Source organism: Opisthocomus hoazin, chromosome 4 (assembly GCF_030867145.1).
Source record: "Opisthocomus hoazin isolate bOpiHoa1 chromosome 4, bOpiHoa1.hap1, whole genome shotgun sequence".
Lineage (NCBI taxonomy): Eukaryota > Metazoa > Chordata > Aves > Opisthocomiformes > Opisthocomidae > Opisthocomus > Opisthocomus hoazin.
The window spans coordinates 41,658,814-41,679,512 of NC_134417.1; the positions used below are offsets into that span (position 1 = coordinate 41,658,814).

The window sequence follows — 20,699 nt, forward strand, 5'->3', positions numbered from 1 at the left end:
AGAGAAGCATGTTGCCTGTATCATAGATAACTGAGAAAAGGTACTTGTCTGCTCATGTTTTATCAGTGCTACATTGACTCTATTACTGAGAAAATGTTACGTGAAAATTTTGTTAAATAGTATAGATCTTCACATGTGTCTCATGCAGTTTACTACACCAGATTAACATGTATGTTTGTGTATTTGCATACATACCATGTGTCTGTTCTGCAGGGCTTTCATTTGGCATCTGAGAATTTTTAACTGGGGAGCACGTACAAACGGATTGGGAAGTGTAGCCCATTGTGAGGAATGTGGTATATGTTGTGTAGACCTAGTCTTGCAGTACATATTGATTCTTATTGTTCAGTGACATTAGGTAACAATGAAAGACAAGTTCTTTAGCTGAAGATTTCCTACTAATACGACGTATTTTCATCTGTCAGTTTCCTAGAGTTTCAGTAGTTAGTATCATCTCCTCAGAGTCTTCAATGGACTGAATTTAATGCCATGCTAATGACTCTGTCTTGCTACTTGGTTTAAATGATTTGAAGAAAGCTTGTATTTAAAAGCTTATTCCTTAATAATATTTTTAGATTAAACATGAAACAAGCATCAGGGCAAGAGTTCTCACTTTGGCCACTATGCCTCAGTCTGTAATCTAAAGGGAACAGCTCCAGTGGGAATGCCAGGATAGTTCACACTCTCATCATATTTGCTGGTTGACTTGCCATATATCAGTGCCAGCGGAGGTGACATTCGTGGTGACACTTTCATTTTCCCCAAGACAAAGACTATAAAGACATTTATAAACTTCCGCTCTAGCTTCTAATCCAGTGATAACATTTGTTATTTAGTCAAGCTCCATTTAGAAGCTGAAGTCAAACTTCATCCAAGTATGTAACTTAATTAAGATAGTTTTTCTGCTAAGTTCATAGTTAATTATCTATTTAAAAAAGGGGGGGACGACAAAAAATGTATTTCATGAATGAAAGAATGATGAATGCACCAGTATTCAGTTTGGGAGTTTAGTTAGGTGACACAAGTAAGCCATTGCTGTTCATGTATCCCAGAAGACAGGAAGCCTGATTTGATGTCATAAGAGTTGAAGATCTTTAATCAATATTTTTTTAAAATGGTCCACTGTGACAGCAGCTGTCATTCCATCCAAGCTCCCTGTGGCCATTCTGAACTGAGTAATTATAAGCTTGAAAAACTGTTGAGGCCGAAAAAATGTTGAGGCCAAGAAATTGTTGAGCCCAAAATATTTTGAAGACCCTAAGAGATTAAGAAACTAGATTTTATTCTGTTTCCTGTGCCATGTGGGTTTTGCAAATGAGTTGTACATTGCTCCACAGACTTCTGACATGGGGTATTAACTGCCATTGTTATACGGATTTCAGCTGAGTTCATTTTTAAAGGAATCAGAAGGCAGAGTTTTGTTGAAAACCATATAAATCAGTTCTGCATGTCACATTCTTTTAAAAAACCGTTAAATGTGATTCCTATTTTGATATGTTTCCTGTAATCACAGGGAAATGGCAGGCAAGAAGGAAGATATTCAGCTCCAGGTATAAATCCTAATTCCTTGAACAATTCTAGAGATTAATGGATTTTTTTCTGCCTTTTTAAGATGTTAAAATGTCAATTCTTTTTACTTCAGGCTATAATAACCAATCAAAATCAGTGGGATGAAATGATGCTGACAAAAGGCATAGTAGGTACTAATCGTTGCTATTTTCTATTTATCTCTCATGAAGGCATTTACAGTTTTACATACTTGTATATCATATAGTTCATAGATACCTGTCATAAAACTAGAAGACTAGTGCCACATTGTCTTTTAAAGAAATATTATGCTAATATGTTTATAAATGTACATATGGTGTTTATGAAGATATACTGTCTTTTCTGATAAATAAATACTCATCACAAATCGTAATATCCATTATTTTATGTACTGCTATAGATCGATGTTTAGAAAATACCTTTCCAATACGGTATTCTGCATAGTAGGAGGTAGCACACTTCTGTGGAAGTTTTTCCCTAAAATCTGGTACAGACTAAATTAATACTGTTGTACTTAGCAGTTAGTCGGTCAGCTTTCTTGAGAGTGTGTGTTCTATCGTATATTACCCCCAGTTTTCTGTTCGCTCAGTCCAATAACAACGTCTCCGAGGTCTCCTAGGAATTGTATTTGGGTAGAAGGAACAAATCTGTAATGGGATTGTGTCTACAGAGTAGTAGTAATGGGAGAGAAATTATCTGCATGGGTTCACGCAGGCAAAAATCCTATGGAATAAAGATCTAGATAAGACTGAAAACCAACAGTGGGAAAACAAAGAGAATAATTAAAAGGAAAAGGAATATGAGAGAAATGCAGCAGTTTGGATTAATCATCTCAAATAGTATTCTGAAGTAGGTTGTTGATGTCCAAAGTAATTGAGATAAAAGAGGAAACCATGAGGTAGCCACTGAATACCTTGATGTATTCGTGACGCATTCATTGACTAGGAGAGGACTGAATGCCATTCCAGTACTGTTCCAATACACTCATCAATATGTCTAATTTTATAAGTTCTACAGGTCAGCTGTCTGTAATTCCAAACTATTACATTTTAGTGATAGATGTGTATCAAGCTTGGTGTGGTCCTTGCAAAGCTGTGGTGAATTTATTCAGAAAACTGAAGACCGAGTTTGGTGAAGATGATGTGCTACATTTTGCAGTGGTAAGGATGTAAATTCTGTATGGAACTTCATTTACTTTTTTTTAAATCTTTTAATCGTTTTACCTGTCTGCATATACAAAGCTTTCTTTTTACTGTCCTTATACTGTGTGGTCATAATTTCAGCCTGGTTGCCTCTTCTTCTTCATACCTCCTCATAAGACTGTTGAGAGACAGATTAGAAATAGTAATAAATATGGAAGCTGCTGTGATAGAAACAGAGCTGACATCCCACAACTTCTCTTTTCCTTGACGAGATTGCAGACACATTCAAAAGCCAGACTATATGATTTTTCGTTTTAAGCCTGTACATAATTGATTATCACATTTAAAATTCCTACATCCCTGAAAAATGCGGTTACACCTTTTTCCCAAATATTCCCTTGTATTTCATTTTTAAGAGACCAAAAATGGGGAATGGAAAAATAAATTATCAGAAAACCATAGCAATAAAAATATTTCTCTATGCTAGCAGCATAAAATAAGAGGTATACATCATATTTAAAGTACATAAATTTCTTTCACGGATTCAGTTCCTCCCAGATGTTGACCAAGGTCATCCTTTTTCACTGAAAGCTTTCAATTGTCTGATTAAACCTTTTTTGCAGAAAATACTTGTATTGTTCATACACAGAAAAGTAGGCAGTTACGTTCAGAGATTATCTCCAATGCTTTCATAGAGTTGACCACGTCACAAAGAACTTAATACAGTGAAAAATCTCTTCTGCCAAGACGGCATCCACTGCTTCCTCACTTCTGTATGTTATTATAACCTACATAGGAAAAGACTATTAGGATAAGGTATTTTTCCGTGATTAGCTGCTGTAATACAACGGGAGGCCAATCTCATGTTACCAAACCAGTTCTTTCTTCATCACCAGCAAGTGCCATAAGGACTGCTAGCTGTATTTAAGACTGCAGTTTGAGTGTATAACACAAAAATATATGACTGCAGTTTTCTTGCAGGCAAAAAGGGTTTTTTACATATATATATATATATAAATATATATACACACACACACACATGCATGAACACATACGCACATTTCCGTAAGTAAATAATATTTTTCATCTGATTTGAGGAAGAGACTGACAGCATTCCAACTCTGCGACTGTTTAGGAATAAATGTGAACCTGTGTTTCTTTTTTGTGTTGTAAGTACATCACATCAGTGCCTTTTAATGTGCTGCCTAGTTTTGCATTAAATTTTCAGCAGATGAAGAAGAAATGTGAAGCTGTATAAATCATATCTTTACATTTTACAGCACATAGGATCATATCATCAGATGTTGTTTACTTGAGGCTGTTTCCCATGTCTAAATCTGTGGTTCTGGAGCACATTTGTGTTGTTGCTGCTGCGCATACAGCCACAGAAGATTTGTTTTAGCCACAAGTTTTGATAGTTACTCAGTGAAAAATCAGTATAAGTTTTCCAGGGTTGCCTCACATAAAGTGTCTACATGTGGCTACAGTGAAATGATTATTTTCTGCACACCTTCCCTCAGGGAAAAAAAGTTTACATTTTCTGCCACTTCACATTTTTTAAGATAAAAATTAAATTGCATTTTTCACACCACAGGAGTTGTAACAATGAATCATATATTTATTATTTTTCCTTGATGGGTACAGAAAGACTGTTCTCCTAGGACTCCACTGTAGAACACTGCTCACTTAGGAGACAGTGGGGTTTTTTGACTTGAGGGTGCTAGGATATGAATTCCTGCAACTAAGTGCCAAGAACAACAATACTTTCAGGACTCTTTCAAGTTTGAATCCGAATGCTGCCAAGTGAAGTTGGCAGTGTCTTTGATCACTGGTAGTTAGCTTCACTATGGTGCTCCTGAGTGTGGTAGAGCACGCACTGAAACATAATACAAATGAAAAGATAGAAAACTCCACATTACAGAATTAAGAGCTAGTAAAATCCATATTTGCGTTTACTTCTGACTGTACTGTCAATAGTAAGCCTAGAAATAATTATGGAAAAAGAGACAGGAAAGGAAGGGAGGAAGTAAAAGTAAGAAAGGTTCATTCTGAACTAGTAGAGGCAGTAGTAGATGTGGTATTCACTTCAGTGAGCATAGGAAGGGGGCCTGTTGCTGGAAAACATAGCAAGACAGAGCATGCTCCAAAAATGAAGTTAATATGTAAACTAAGTGGTGAAAATTCACTGAGAGTGTTATTTTCTCCTTTACAGAATGGCAAAATTATTGCAATAGTGAGAGGTGTAAACACTTCTCTTCTAAATAAGAAAATAACAGAGCTAGTGCAAGAAGAGAGGGAAATTGCAGCTGGACAGAAGGAATGTGCCAAGGTACTTGCAAAACACATACTTCAATATAAATGAGTATTTTTATTACACTTACATGGTTTCTCTCAATGCCTGTGATAGCGTTTTCCATAATGTAATACTGTTTTGAATTTTCTTCTCGACACTATAGTGACATATGTGAGTGGTTGTTTTTAGAAATTTCCATTGAAAGGTACTTTATAAAAACTTCAGAAATTTACAGATTAGCCTATTCATGCAATAAATGGAGAGACGGCTGAAATGTCACTAGCACATAAAGGTTTTAGTCATCTTTTTTCTTTCAGGACTGAATATCTTTCATACATAGCTGAGTAAGCATACATCATATGAAACAAGTAACTACATGGGAAATAGTAATGTCTCATTACGTGTTTTGAGTGAAAGTGAAGACCAAAGAACTCTGGTTACACTAAAAGGAAACTTTTAACAAATTGTAGCTCAGTAAAGGAAAATCAAACTAGCCCAAGGTCTTTCGTAGAATTGCTTGCGGTCCTGGGTAGCAAATATGTTACTACAGGAAGATAAAATTGTTGTATAAGACCTGAAAGCTGTGTTTGGTGACTTTAGCTTCACACTGGTAATGTACTTGTACTGTATTTACAATTACCTTAGGTAGAATAACTCGTTTTCTTAGAAGAGAAATCATCAGAAGAGACTGTTGAGGAGAATGTACCCGAGGGTAAATGTATTTTATTTATTTTAGGAATGATAAGAGAAAGAAAAAGAACAAATGTCTTTTTAGCTGTCTGATTAAGAGTTGTGTATGTCCATCACCCATAGACCTTCCTTTGAGCTAATAGCATGAAGAGATTATGACTGAGGATAACAAACTGAGGGGAAGCTTTCTTCTGTAAGGAACTAAGATATTGGACTGTCATCATCAGTGTTTTCACCCCTCTTTGGGAACCTTTGGAATTCGGGTCTCTGGCACATAGCAGCAGTGGTACATGCCAGGAATTTTCCTGTGTAAAACTAGTGCCTGAAAGTCACTTCTACATGTCCCCTGTGTTAGCTATGAACTTTTGTTGAGATGATGCTTGTTAACTCTTGGATGTTCTACAGAAACACCAAGATGGGGCAGCCTGTGAAGACTGGAAGAGTTAATCTCTGAAGGAATGGCATGCCTTGTATTTTCTATTATTTTTGATTAACTCTTTCACCAGACTAGATATCAGCAGCAAAGAACAAACTTGCATAAGAGCTTGAATTCAAGATAGTAGGATAGGGTCCAAAAAGATTGAAAAGTATGCACAATCCTGCTTGTGAGTCTCATTTCTATCATTTCTTTCAAACTTGTCATGAGCTAAGACCTATATTTTTTTGTATTTTTATTGTTGTCTGCAGCTGTTGAAGCTTCCTGCAGCTTCAGATGTGCACCGCAGGTCATTTTGCAATGTTCAGTTGGATTAAACTCCTCCATCCTCTCTCTTCTTCTTTATCTTGGCTTTTTTTTTGCTGTGATAAGGCATTCGACCACAGTCACAGATTAAGTTGTGTCGATTCTCCTTCCTCTTCATGACTTCTTTATTGTATTGTTCAAGTGACATGTTCCTGACCTCCGCTATAAATACTCTGAGACCTAGCAGTACAGTATTATAAATCCTTTGGCAATTATATACAGACTTTGCACTAATCCAGAGCACCTAAATGTGCAAAAAAATCAGGGAACAGAGTTTTCAGCTTGTGTTCAGCTTTAGGTTGGGGGATCCCTCAGAAGCCACAATACACTAACACTTTGTGGTAATATTTTCCTTACCGCATGTAGGTGCCTATGAGCATATTCTAGTACTGGAAACAAGTCGTAGTCTGGTGTTTCTGTTAGAGTTATCAAGTTCTTCTGTAATGTTTGGGATCTGATTGAATTATATGCTATTTCTTTATGGTAAACCTCAGATTCTGAAAGAAAGATGTATTTTAAATTCTCCTCTGACCACTTTCCGTCACTTTGCAAGGATCTGTATGCTATGAATGTTGTAACTCTGTCTACAACCAGGAACACCTCTTGTTTTAAACATTAGACTGTGTTAACAAGCATGGGTTGCTTCAACAGTTATTCATTGCAAATTATTTCAGCATCCCCAATGTTAAGGAAACAAACATCTACTATGACAAGAAATTTATATTTTACTGGAAATCTCCAATATTCATACAGATTTCCACTTAGTCAGTTTTTCTTAGTAATAGTCATTTCTTTCACATTTCTAATCCTGTACATACAGAGCTCCCTAGACAAAGCACCTGTCTTAGCAGTTTTTCCACCATGCCTAGTTCCATGCACGTGGTTTCTACACCATATGGCCCAGAACCCTAATGGTTCATCAGAAATGTGGATTCCAGGGATGGCCAAGGACAGTCCTGCACTCCAACACATGCTTGAAGTGTTGGATTCACTTATTTTTTGGAATCACTGTTGGGCCATCTCAATTTTAAAATGGAGAATTATTTATAGAAACCCACTTGTAAGTAATGGAAAATTCAGTTGTGTACTTATTTTGATAAATATATTGACATATGTGGGTTTTTTTTCTTTCTCAGAAGAAGCAGTCAGATATTCTGTTGGAATCATAAAACCTGATGATGTCTTAGAGGGATGCGTAGAGGAAATTAAACAAAAGGTAGATAAAATTTGAAGATTCATTCATCCTATTTAGCATAGGCATAGTAGCAAGATGTAATATTAAGTATATCCTAATTTATGCCGAGGCTTTAGAAGAAGACCTGTTAATGCTTCTCTGCTAAGGATGATAAAAGGAAGGTAATTTTGACCTGAAATAATACAGTATACAGTTTGACATTATTGCTTTAATATTTTATGCCACTAGGCAAGGTATGACATTTACTGTATTGATCAGCAACACGTGAAATCTACAAACAGAAAAGTGTCTTTTTTTCCTCATGTTGCAATAGAAACGAGAACCAGAAATTGTGGCAAAGTTAATTCTTCACACAGCATCTTTAAGTGTTGCAGGCACACATGAATCAACTAACCAGCTCCTTGTGGCAGAGCGTGTCCACAGACACATATGTACGTGTGTAGATGATGAGGCTAATTCATGTGCACTACTAATTGTACACTAATACTTGTCAGTAGTGCAGTATTTGTTCCTGCAGTGAAGAATGTGATTCCAGAAAATATGCAAAGATGCATCCAAGGATGCAGTATTTATTTAAGCCATCACACTGTGAAAGAAAAGTTCTTTTGCCTTCCAGAATATGATACTACAGTAATGCTCATTTCAGTTACAGGAATTTCTCACCGTTTCTGATACAAAAATGCCTCATAACTCTGTACACCAACATAAAAATGTGCTAATTTTAGTAAGTGTTATGCCAGGGCCAGTGACCTTTGCAGGAAAGAAAATCAGAGTTTTGTATAGGTTGCTTTTGCGATTACTCTACCTTGGCCAGAAAGAAAGGAAGCTCAGTAAAGGTAAAAAAAGCAGGCAGTACTTGAAAGCAATTTAGCTGGAGCTGAGCAGCTGCTAGTTGACTCTGCCTTTGCACTGCCTTGTGAGTTGTCTGCCCTTACCCTTTCCACACTCCGCCTTGTCAAGGCAGTCTGGAAACACACAGCAGCATCATAGGGACTTTTAAAGAGCAGAGTCCTGATAAGCAGATTAATATTGGTATGTGATCAGTATTGGAGTTGGGTAGGGCCTTTGCTGTTTAAATATTGGTATACAGTATAAACCTCATACAAGTGGACTATGAATTTTGATATGGGTCGTGTAAGTGTGCATCTCCCACACATACTTCAATTTAGTGCAATAATGTAACTTAAAATAGATAATCATAGAATAGATTTTATTTTCATTTGTTTGCAGTTTCTAAAGCCAAGCAGTTCAGCCAAACACAAAAATTGTTGACGAGCACACATTTATATGACTACTATGATTATAATATAATATAGTTTATGATAACTTTTTTAGAAGTGTTTGCATGTTAATCACAATGGTTAAAAGGAGTTTATTCAATGTTATACAAAAGGGATTGTTAACTACTGAATTAATACATACATTGAACTGCACCATATTTTTCACAAACGTTGAAATAGTGGGCATTGTAATCCAAAATTTCATGAAGTGTTTTGAAAAATCTGGAACTTCAGGTAAATGTAGCAATTATATTTGGAATATTTCAGAGAATTTTAAACTTAAGATAGCTTCCAAAATCAATCTTTAGATTTACAATAACACATGATTTTGTATATATCCAATTTCAAATGGCACTGAGTAATAACTGAATAATTGCAGATTAGAGATGCAGGGTTTGGCATTGAAGCAGCAGAAGAGAAAATGCTAGCTGAAGAGCAAATTAGAGTATTCTATGCCCGGAATAAAGAACAGGTAAAACCAAAGTGAAAACCTGAACAAAAGGAACAGGTAAAACATATCATTGTAGCTATATGTGTTTGCAAATCTCTGTCTTGTAAATTTTTAGTACGTTGAAGAACTGAATTAACGTGGATTAATTACACAGAAAAAAGAAGACATCTCTGTTTTTTTCTTACCAGCTCATAGAAATACGGCCTGGCAGCACTCTAACATTCCAACTAAATTAAATTGAACTCAAATTAAATACCAAAATATTTTGTAGTTCTTTCTGTTATCAGAATGTGTATGACCCTTAGTCATAACCCAAAACATAGGCTGTTATGTGCTGAAATGTAGCACAAAACCAAAATCCTGTGTCAGCTATATGACAGTATGTATCTATCTGACACATACTCTTCCAGCCATAAAGTAGGTGATTGTGTATATTACATTTTTATTTATTTACAGCTTTTATCATGGGCTAGTATTGGGAATAAGCACACGCACAGCCAGAAAGAGAAAGCATCTCCATTGAAATTTATTTTTCTGACCCTATTCTGTACTAGGGGACAACAAATAGCAAAGGACAGACAGAAAGTTCAAGAAAACAATGAAATTATGCTGGTCACCATAAAATGCAGTGGCCTAGCAAACTAACACGTGGATATTGTACAGTTCTTTGGCAGTATGATAGCTAAAGTTCACTCTACAGAAGGATCTGAATCACAAAAATGAAGCTGCTTAGCAAATATTGATACCTTCTCCTGTTTAAGACCTGCATAAGGTAAACAGAGGCTGGAATTATATGCAAACTAGTTTGTTCGATATTATTACAGGGGCCAACGGAAGGGATAATGAAAGGGTTGGTATAATCAAATGAGGAAGCTGGCAAAGTGTTCCTGTGGCATTCCAGATGAATGAGAGTGAGACAAGATTGTTCCTACTGAAGCCAGAAGGGAAAAAAGAAATCTGATACCAATCACCAGATGGCTGCACTCTGGTTTAGAAAGGAATTAACAGGGAGAGCTTGTAAGGAATTGTGAAGAGCTTCATTATGGCAAAGCTGAGATGCTAGTTTAGGCAGAGACAGTTTTGAAATAGAGGTAAAAGTAAGTTATCTTCATGGGAACAGTGACCAAATTTGAGACTGGTTAGGTGTAGAGGGAGACATGGGAGGAACAAAGACAGAGAAGAAGCGTGCAGTGTTTGATATACAACAGCACTGCTACACCGCAGCAGATCCTAGCCAACATTAGGACAGGAAAAATAACAAAACTACTATGAACTATCGGAAGAGGTTCTGAGGGCCCTAGGTATATTGAGAAGCCATTTTTTTGCCATTCTTCAAGTGTAATCCAAAGCCAAAAAATTATTATGTTAAAGTGACGATATGGAATATAGATTCCTTCGTGCTCAGTGGGCAAAATTATTCCTGATTTAATACTTTGCAAGCTTGCTGAAGGTCTGGAGGCTACATATTATAACAGAAAGGAGACTCAAAGTAACAGACCTTCAGATATAACTGGAAGCAGAAATTGTTTCTTTTTAATGATGAAGCTGGGTGAGCCAGGAGAGCCAAATCTAATAGCTGCATCTATTTCCTTTAACATGTGCAAGTATACTTTTGAAGCCACAAAAGTACAGATACTCCCTGTATGCACGTTACTAAATGTTTTTTGTATTTGAATTCATTCTGTCTATTTTCAGCTTGTTCATCTTGTGAAATGGGTTAGGTTTATGCATAGATATGAAGATAATTGACAGAGAAAAGCAATGAATTGAAAGCATACATGTCAATATTTCATCCTCGTACTATTAAAGGAAAAATGTACCATACACACTCAGATGAGGAGGATTGGTAAAGAAAATATTTAGTCAAATATTTAAAAGGAGACAAGATATTCGAGGAAATTCACCATATTGAAGAAAAAAGTCACATACAAGGCAAAAAAATTAAAAATGCACAATAACTTCAAAAGTTACTTTCTGATGAAAATATACATTTATAGAATTGAAGGCTGAAACTGGAGGATTGAAAAGAACATAACAAAAAGAATGAAGGAAAAGCCTGCAAACATCTCACAAATATCTCAGGGGTCTATATTTGTGGCCAGCTACATGAGTTTTAGTTTTAAAAATTATGCCTGGAACTTTATTGCAGTTTTTTGTGCCACGCTGTATGTGCTACTGCAAGCACAGCATTTGATCACATCGAGTTTCTAGCTCATTTTCTTCAGTCTTGTCATTCGCATATTAACCTGGAAGAACATGTGGTATTTGCTTAATGTAATTTTATGACTTCTTTTACTTTGGTTAATTGTTTTAGACATTTTAAAGTGTTGTTGTCTCAAATGACTGCTCAAAAAAAATTCCCAAACAATTTGACAGGGTTTTGAGTAATGTATTGAATGCCATTTTAGAACAGGAATTGTGAGTTACTTTGGAAAGGATGATTGTTTCATTTCTGATTATAAACTCAGAATTCCTGCAATTCATAGGGGAAAATTAATGTTTTTAAGCCTGATTTTGATGATTTTGTTCAATTCATGATGAGTGGACCATGCCACATTTTGGTAATCCCTAAAAAAGCAGCAACGGATGCTATTCCTCACTGGAAAGAACTACATAAATCGAGTGAGAGTGCGCCTGATGAGCCTGAGGCTGAGAAGCCAGACAGGTAAAGAACAGTGAAAATGTGTATATATGATTCAGTTACAGTGTTCGGACTACACCACAAATCAAGGCACATTCTTGCAGATGCTTATATGCCCTTGTACACAGGGTCCAGGGAACAGGCAGAGTTCTTCACTTATCTTTCACAAGACCATCCCTAGAGATGCAATCACAGCTCCTGGGGTAATACACGAACTCCTTGCTTCCTGGGGAAAGACAACACACAAAGGGCACTGATCTCTTGCACTTTCTGAACTAGCTTTGAATGGGTTGTCAGACGGATGGGAATAGTGCTGTACTTCAAAGCTGATGTACACCATGCAATTGCACTTCATACTGGTTCACCCAAACAGTGACTGCCAGCATTGCCCATTGAGGGTTGCCCTCTTCCCCATGTTTACTCCTATGTACCCTGGAAAGATGTAGACGTGTCCCAAGAGAGAGTAGGGGACACCTGAAGCATGCTTGCTCCCTGGCGCCGCTCTGTTAAAGCCAGCAAACGAGTGGGAGGGGTTTGGGTTTTGCTCCCCCCGCCGCAAGATACCTAAAAACATTGTAAGGATTAGATGTTCATAACCACGGTATCCTGAAATGTCTGTTTTTCTCCCATGCCAAATCTTTGTAGACAATTTTAGAAAGGGTGATAGTTGTATACACAGCATCAGACAATAAAGAGAGTGTTCACAAAAACTCAAGTATTGGATCAAGTTTTACATTTCTACATGAGAATTACTTAAAGCATCATGAATTTAAATACTTTGTTCCAAAAAAAAAATTGTCATAATTATTGATATTTTTGTTGATGCTTGCTGTATCCCTTTCTGCATTAATTTAGTACTACTGGGGAATAGTACATTTTCTGTAAGTGGCCAAGAGTGACTGTATTTACATAGCTAAATAAACCTTAGAAATACAGACAACTAAAAATGAGAAGTATCTCTGTTAAAGACAATTCTGTAGTGCTATCATTTTTATGATCATACTGTACATGAATTAAGCACAATCCTTTTATTCATCTTTCATTACACGCTCTACACTTGTCAGTGGTAATTCTGTCTAGTGAAACAGAGAGACTATTTTGAATAAGCTAGAAGGGAATTAGAAAAGCTGCATGGCTGAGATTTGTCTTTCATAGCACGTGACAAAGCTCTTTTTGAGAAGATTAATAATTCTCTTCTCAGAAACACTACTTTGGCCATGAATCTGAATTTAATAAAAACTTAGTTTGGAATTCTATTCTTATGTTTCACTAAACTTTAAGAAAGTACATTTTCAGGAAGTCAACTGTTAACAGAATCCATGTGGTGACTTAAATACTGTATTATTTTGTGTCATGTTAGGTTGGAAGGAATCATGGAAACTGCGAATATATTAAATATATGCGATGTTGAAGACAGTGTAGAAGATGCCAGCAGGCAACTTGCCTTTTTTTTCCCAAATTTTGATAAAAAGAAGACGGACCAAAAAGTTGAAAAGACTTTGGCCTTAATTAGACCTTCTCTCTTAAAGGAAAGACGACGTAAGTGTTAATAACTACTTTTTCCATCAAAGGTATATAAAAAGTCTCATATTTTGAACTTTAAAAAGTCTAACTCTACTAACTAAATGTTACTTTCTATTGTCTCTGCAGCATTAAGCTGACAGTAATCTTTGCCAGAAAAAAAAGTTACTTGGTTAAAGTTTTTGATATCTTGAGAATGTAAATGTCAATGCTGTTTTGTTCCTTTTCCTGATTTTTCAAGAATGTCTTTAGATTGTATATTTGGATAGAATGTTTTTAGAAGATCTCTCAGAGAAGCTAGCAATTTCAAAGTGTGCTGTAGGAGATCATAATTCCAGCTGCAATAAAGCAGCTGATATTATCCTTGAACGGCAGGTCAAAGGTAGATCAATAGCAAGGTGAAACAAATCTGACCCAGGATTTTCTGTGCTGCGTAAGGCAATGCTGCGCAAAGACAGGTCTATACAGACAACATTTTTATAGATGAAGTCAGAAAATCTACCCCACTAGCATGAAGCTCCATCCAAACAAGTTTGCTTTTCTTCTTAGGCATATATTTTCATTTTTTCCTAGATTCTAGATAGCACCTTTATTTCTAATTTGAGAATCTCTGTACTGGAAATAACCTATACACATAGATCTGCAAAACTACCGTTTTGTCCTCTCCTTGGGTATTGATTTTCTTGATTGTTATCTAGTATGTTTCTGAGAGCAGCAGTTCTGCAGTCCGTATATAGGAAATTATAGAGTCATTTTGACTTGCATCAAACACTGCTTACTTACGCATATGGTCTTGTAAGACTTAGTCAAAAGAATATTCACCTATTCAAAATCCTTAGAGCTTCTTTTGGTGTTAGAACACATATCATATTTCTCAGACAGGAATACCTATTGAGGTTTCTGAAGTGAGAGAAAGCCTTGAGAAGGTGAGCATCAGCTTTCTGAGTGTCCAGGCAACTACTGAAGCCCTATAGCTGTTGCTTTAAATTAGTTTTCTGCTCTTCAGTTAAGAAATTAATTCAACTGTAAAAATGTAACGTTATGATTGAAAAGTCCTTGTAATTTCTTCGCAAGTGTGCAAATTAATGAATGGATGGCAATTTGACATTATTTCAATGTTTTAAACAGATTCTATCATGCAAAGAATAAAGGACGATGGCTTCAAAATAGCAATGCAGAAAGAAATAATCCTATCTGAAGAGCAGACACATGAATTTTACAAAGAGCATCAAAATCAAGACTACTTCCCAGTCCTTCTAGAGCAGATGACCAGGTATGTTGAATGAAAAATGAGTATGTGGATCTATAAAAAAGACTGAAATTTTCACAATTAATAATTACCCTGAATAATACATGGCTACAAGATACCCAAGTATCTGAGAGTTTAGTAAAACTCAGAAACAGGACCAGACAATTGCTGGTAACAAGATAATTCCCACGTACAGCAGCTAAATGAATCAGATTTATAAAAATCACTAGCTACTCCATATTTCTGTATGTAGGATGTTGAAGTCAGTGGCTCATTCCATTGATCTGGGTGAAAACAGTTGAGCTCTGCTCTATAAGGCTGTGTTTAGGTTGTCTGTAGGAGAGTTCTGAAATCTTCATCCAGGCTGTATGCTGGATTTCTCGGGGAGGAAAAATAAATTGTGAGTGACTATTGCCTTCGTATGAACTTGGGACATGGCTGGGACAAATACCAAAACTTAGGAACTGATCAGAATTTTTATGACTACTAATAAAGACATAAACCCAATTCTACAACATTCTTGCTGTCCTGTTAACATTCAGTAACTTTGAAATTTAAATTAGCGTTTAAGCCCCATAAGGTTCTATCAGACTGTAGACGTTTAAATGGAGATGGGTTTTTAAATCCTCCAATACTAGGGCTCATTTTCCTGGCCTGGACTATATATATAATCAAATTCCTTTTACAAATTACAGAGAGCTTAATATTTGATGTTTTTAATGACAGTTTTCCCATTTTACAGCGGTCCAACTCTTGCACTTGCTCTAACACGAGAAAATGCTATAGCACACTGGAGAGATTTGTTAGGCCCAAAGACCATTGAAGAGGCTAAGAAGGAAAATCCCAACAGGTAACACTTACAATAGTAAACTATCATTTGCAGCTCCCAATTTACTTTCACATTCCTCATCTCAATGAATACCACATTCCAACTGGTGTAACTATAGTGCCATCGTCTGGGAACTGATATATATTTCTGCAGTTTGTTAAGCTTTTCTTGGAAGTATTGTCTTACACATAATGACTACAGCATTTGTTGAGAAATAATGTCTACTAAACATAATGAAAAGCTGGGTTTAAAAAAGGGTATTGACGTGAAGGAATATACAAAGTCAGAGAAAAATCCTGAACTGCTAGAAACGCATATCACAGGAAGAATCCACCTGTAATAACATTTTTATAATCCTACTCTGAAAGTCGTATGAACTGGTTACTTGGCTATTAAGTTGACTGTGACTGTGGATAGCAATTTTTAGGCTTTGTGGTCTACAGAAATATTGTTATTAATTTTCTATGTGCAAAAAATAATGGTAATATCTCATGATTATTGATATTTTCTCTTGAAATAACACCATTATTTTTTAGAACAGCATTTATTTTCTTAGCTGAATGAAAACTTTGCATTAGTACTGTATTTTATTTGTGACTAAGATTCTTCTACATATTTTATAAGTGAACATCTTAGTTTTACCTGTTTATTTTATTGTTCTAAGAAACTTCTGTGGTATCATTTTACCTGCTGTGTTTCATTAAGCAAGAACTGTTATTATCTTGGAAATATAACAAGATGACAGTTAGGAGGGAAGATGTTCATATTTCAAGTGGTTAATTAAAAAGTTGATTGCTCTTTCTGTAGGCAGTGAAGGCTTCTTACTCCTATAGAGAGATCATCAAGCACTTAAGCTGCCAGATCAATATTAATTTACAATCACTGGGTGAAGTCTAGTCATAGTCGAAGCTCCAAACAGCTGTTCCTTTAAGTAACTTGCTCTTTTAATGACTCTTAGTTTACGTGCAAAGTATGCAGTCAAAAACACATCTATTGGTCAGCTGCATGGTAGTTCTACACCCAATGATGCTCAAAAGGAATTGGAGTTCTTCTTCCCTCAGGAGCACACACTGGCACTAATCAAACCTGCTGCTGCTAGAGAGCACAAAGGTAAGTGATCTGGAAACTAGGGACTGTGCCTACAGATGTAATTTCTACAAAATGTTAGCAATGGACACTGCAGTACTCCATGTCAGATGCATTCTTTTGATTCGCTGAAATGGTTTTTGCTTGTAGAGAAATGCTTTTACAGAGCTTGCATAATTCACTTTGAGGTCTCAAATATCACATTTCCTTTTCTTAAGCTGCCTATAACTCTTTCTTCACAAGAATGGTGGTGAACTGAAGTGAGAGAGTTCTTAGCTAAGCTAAACAGTTTAAGAGCCAGGCACTTGTGTGAGCTAGCCACACAGCACCCTTCTAAGTCAAAAGAGAGGGAGGCTTCATGAATTCATGTTACTTATTTCAAATAGGTATCTCTACTGACTCAAATGGATCATTGCTCAACTAGATGCATTCCCATCTGTGGCTGAACTTGTTATTAGACAAGGGGAATGAGGAGGAAAGGTCAAAGTAAAAAGTACACTATGTACAATTTTTAATCTTAAATATTTTTGCTGCCACTTTTTTTAAACCCTCTATCCAGAGTTTTTTTGCATCTAAACTATTTCAGTAACGCTTGAAAACAGAGTTTGCTTGTTATTCTCCTGGATGATATTATGCAAAAAGTTAAAGATGCTGGATTTACCATCTCAAAGATCAAAGAAGAAGCTTTAACTCATGAAACAGCTGCACGGTTTTATAAGGGCCACAAAGGAAAACCCTTTTTTGAACAGTTAGTGTCCTGTATGACTGAGTAAGTGTCTTCTTACACACTACTGAGTTATGTTAACTATACTTCCAATTTACAGTGCCAACAAAACCTGCTACTCCCAAAGTGGGCTAAGGATTTTATACCCTGTCACTCTTTTTGGCAAGTTTAGTGGCTTCTAGCATGGACTGCTCTTCCTTTAAAAGGAAGATTTATAATTATCTCTAAATTTATGGATAGTGACTATTATTTTGGAATTATTTTCTCAAAAAAGAACTAATTTCTGATTAAATCCTTGTTCTTCTCATGTAGGACAAATATCTTCCTCATAATATTGTATAGCTGTTGATAAAACAGTATGTATTGTCTTGCTTCAGAAATTATTGGGTGAGAATCTTCTGAAGACAAAAAGTCCATATCCAAATAGTGGATCATCACAATCTTTCTGGCTTTCAAATAGAGGATATTGTCTTCAACAAAATATTCAGAAGCAGATTTTAAAATTTAAACAGTTTAACAAATTTCAGGTAGCGTAATGTTTACCGTAACCCTTCATGGTACCTCTGAAGCCAAAGCTAAGCCTGCATCTTAGAATAGTGTAAGAGCTTCCTTATATCGATTTTACAGGGGCCCATCAGTGATAATGGTCTTAACAAAGGAGAATGCTGTGGAAGAGTGGAGGCAACTAATGGGTCCGGCCGATCCAGAAGTGGCAAAAGAGACCTCTCCGGAATCAATTTGAGCTCTCTTTACACAAGATATTTTGTCTAATGCTGTTCATGGATCATCTAATAGAGAACATGCACTGAGAAGCATTGAGTGTGTATTTGGAGAGATTGATATAGATTGAACAATTATGATGCAATCTCTGAAAATTTATATTCATGTCATTAGATGTATTCATCTACCTAACCACCTACATTTAAGACTGTATATACACACATATTTTCCTTCATACTCCATTCCTTTTTTTATCAGCCAGTTTTTTATTATCAGCTTTGCCATACTGCAGAGCGTATCAATTTGATGAGTAATACACACTAGAAGTTTGATGTTCGTAATGATTTCTTTATGTATGCTTAGTAGGTGGTTTTTCTTGTATCATTTTAACAGATATGTGCTTTTCCAGTTGTTCCAGGAGTTTAAGGTATCTTGTGTATAACTGCCTTAAAAAAACAGGCTCACAGAAAGTCCTTAAAAAACTGCTAATGACACATCCACTGTGATGTGGACCACATCCTCCAGTTCAGAGAGCCTACAAAGGAGAAGTGCTGAAAGGTAGTGGAGGCACTGCTACAACATTGGCAGGGAGCAGCAGCAAGTGTAGGAATGCTCATCAAGAGAGAAGAAGCCAGGAGCCAAGCATGACCACAGCACAGGCTGTGCCCTTACTGGTGGGGCTTGCCCCACAGCATCCAAGCAGAACTGGGTAGCCACGTCTATTAACAATCCCAGACAAAGCAAGTAATGAACCAGGTCCAGGACCCATTCAAGGGTCCAGTCAGAAACAACAGGCAAGAGACCCAGAGACAGATACTCCTGCAACAGAGCTCAGGCAAGGGTTAAGCCCAAGTGTGAGCTTAAATGGGGCTCCTGGGCTGGTTGGCCAAAGGTATGGGTGTGGATGTCAGGTGAGACTGCTTAGTGCTATTAAGGCCTACTGGTTCCCTCAGGGTCCTGAAAAACATTTGCACTGTTTGGTTATCCTTTCCCTAAACATCTTCTAACGATTACTGTCCCAGGTAGGATAATAAACTAGAAGGTCCTTTCCAGTCCATTTACTCAAGTCAAATATATAAGATGAAGTAAAATACAAAGTCAGCTCTTACGTAACAGCTATTCTTGACATACATGTCCTTGCCAAACTAGTGAATTTGTATCCTGTCTCAGTCTAACTTGGCTGGCCTTCATGAAGAACACAAATACTCTTCTGTAGCTGATATATTCTCACTTACGCTGTCCAAGTCTGTTGAAGGTTGAGATACCAACAAATGGCATTCAGTCAGAACAATTTACTTATGGCATTGATTGTAAGTGCAAAGTCCAGAAAGAATGAAGTCTTTCTCCCACTTTCTTTACTATTCCTATTGTATTTAATACAACTACCTGTTTTAAAGATCTTCCTGACAAATATTTCTGTTGTGATGGGGCATTTGTTATTACAGACATTCTTCCAGCAGAAGTTGGACTGAGCGTTCTTCTGGCGGCCCATTTTCACCTACAGCTGCTTTTCTGCCGTAAACTTGACTTCAGGCTAGCTAGCATGTAGGAAGTTGTGATTAGTACAGAATTCATATGTCACCTCGGTGAGGTGAGTTCCAAGAGGCATGCTTCAGAATTGCTCTATGTTCTTTGGCTTGTTTTTTGTTTCAAAAGCCCATTAAAACTGTTCTTCCTGGCATTATTTCAGCACTCTGGGTCTTTCGGGTGATGGCATGTTGTACTTTAAACTAAGAAGTAGTCTTAGAAAAGGCCTGAGTAGGGCGAATTCAGATACATAAATTCAGCTCATTTCCTGAGATCTTTGCTACAGCTGGTGGCTTCTTTTCCAATGGGACTAATACAATGTTGAAAGTTCAGGTGAGATTGTTTTTTGAAGGGAGCAGAAATGGTGAAAACAGCAAAAGGTGTGTATGTGTCAATAAGAGTTCGTGAAACTTCTGATGAAAGTTCACAGTCAAAGAGCTTGGTAGGTATCATACAGGTTTTGAGTACTGTGGATCATTTATCGCACTGGTCTTAAAAATTTCAGTTAGCTGTAAAGGCACACTAGCTCTCCCTGTCTAAATGTGATACAATTTTATAGACTGAGTTATTGCTTGTTTAACTATCATTCTTCATCTTCCATTACCCCACTCTTAAGCAATATAGCTTTTTTTTTCTGTTTGGTTTAACTATTAGATCTTGCACGATTCCATCTATTTGGGTTCATATATTCATGTGTGTCAATTATGATGCCTGTTTTATGCTTGGTTAAAAAGATCCAAGAGATTACACTGAAATATTATGAATAGAACTACGACACTTTTTCTTCAGATTGCATAAGTATCCAAACCCAAATGGAAATGTGGGAACATTTAAATTATTAATGCTTATTTGCTTCTCCTAAATATGTTCTTGATCTTGATGTCTTTGAGCAGCTTTGGAAACGAGGAATTTAAGAGGTGCATTTCAAAACTATAAAAAAGCTGTTTCAATCAGCAGATGAAGAGAATCAGATTTATGTAGGTTTTATATCTTTGAGATATAGACTTTTGTAGAATTATCAAAATACCATGCATTCAAAAGCATGGTAGTTAAAATACTGT

At 36.4% G+C, this 20,699-nt stretch overlaps 1 protein-coding gene across 1 annotated transcript; it reads left to right on the plus strand.

Moving 5' to 3' along the window:
• Positions 1-1,517: 1,517 nt before the first annotated feature.
• NME8 (NME/NM23 family member 8) lies at positions 1,518-18,241 on the plus strand. Its single transcript, XM_075417407.1, is given in 15 exon segments — positions 1,518-1,550; positions 1,643-1,700; positions 2,602-2,708; positions 3,788-3,859; positions 4,903-5,019; positions 5,629-5,695; positions 7,552-7,631; positions 9,270-9,362; positions 11,849-12,006; positions 13,343-13,521; positions 14,632-14,776; positions 15,495-15,602; positions 16,540-16,695; positions 17,272-17,436; positions 18,019-18,241. Coding segments are annotated over 15 exon segments (1,761 nt in total).
• Positions 18,242-20,699: the final 2,458 nt, after the last annotated feature.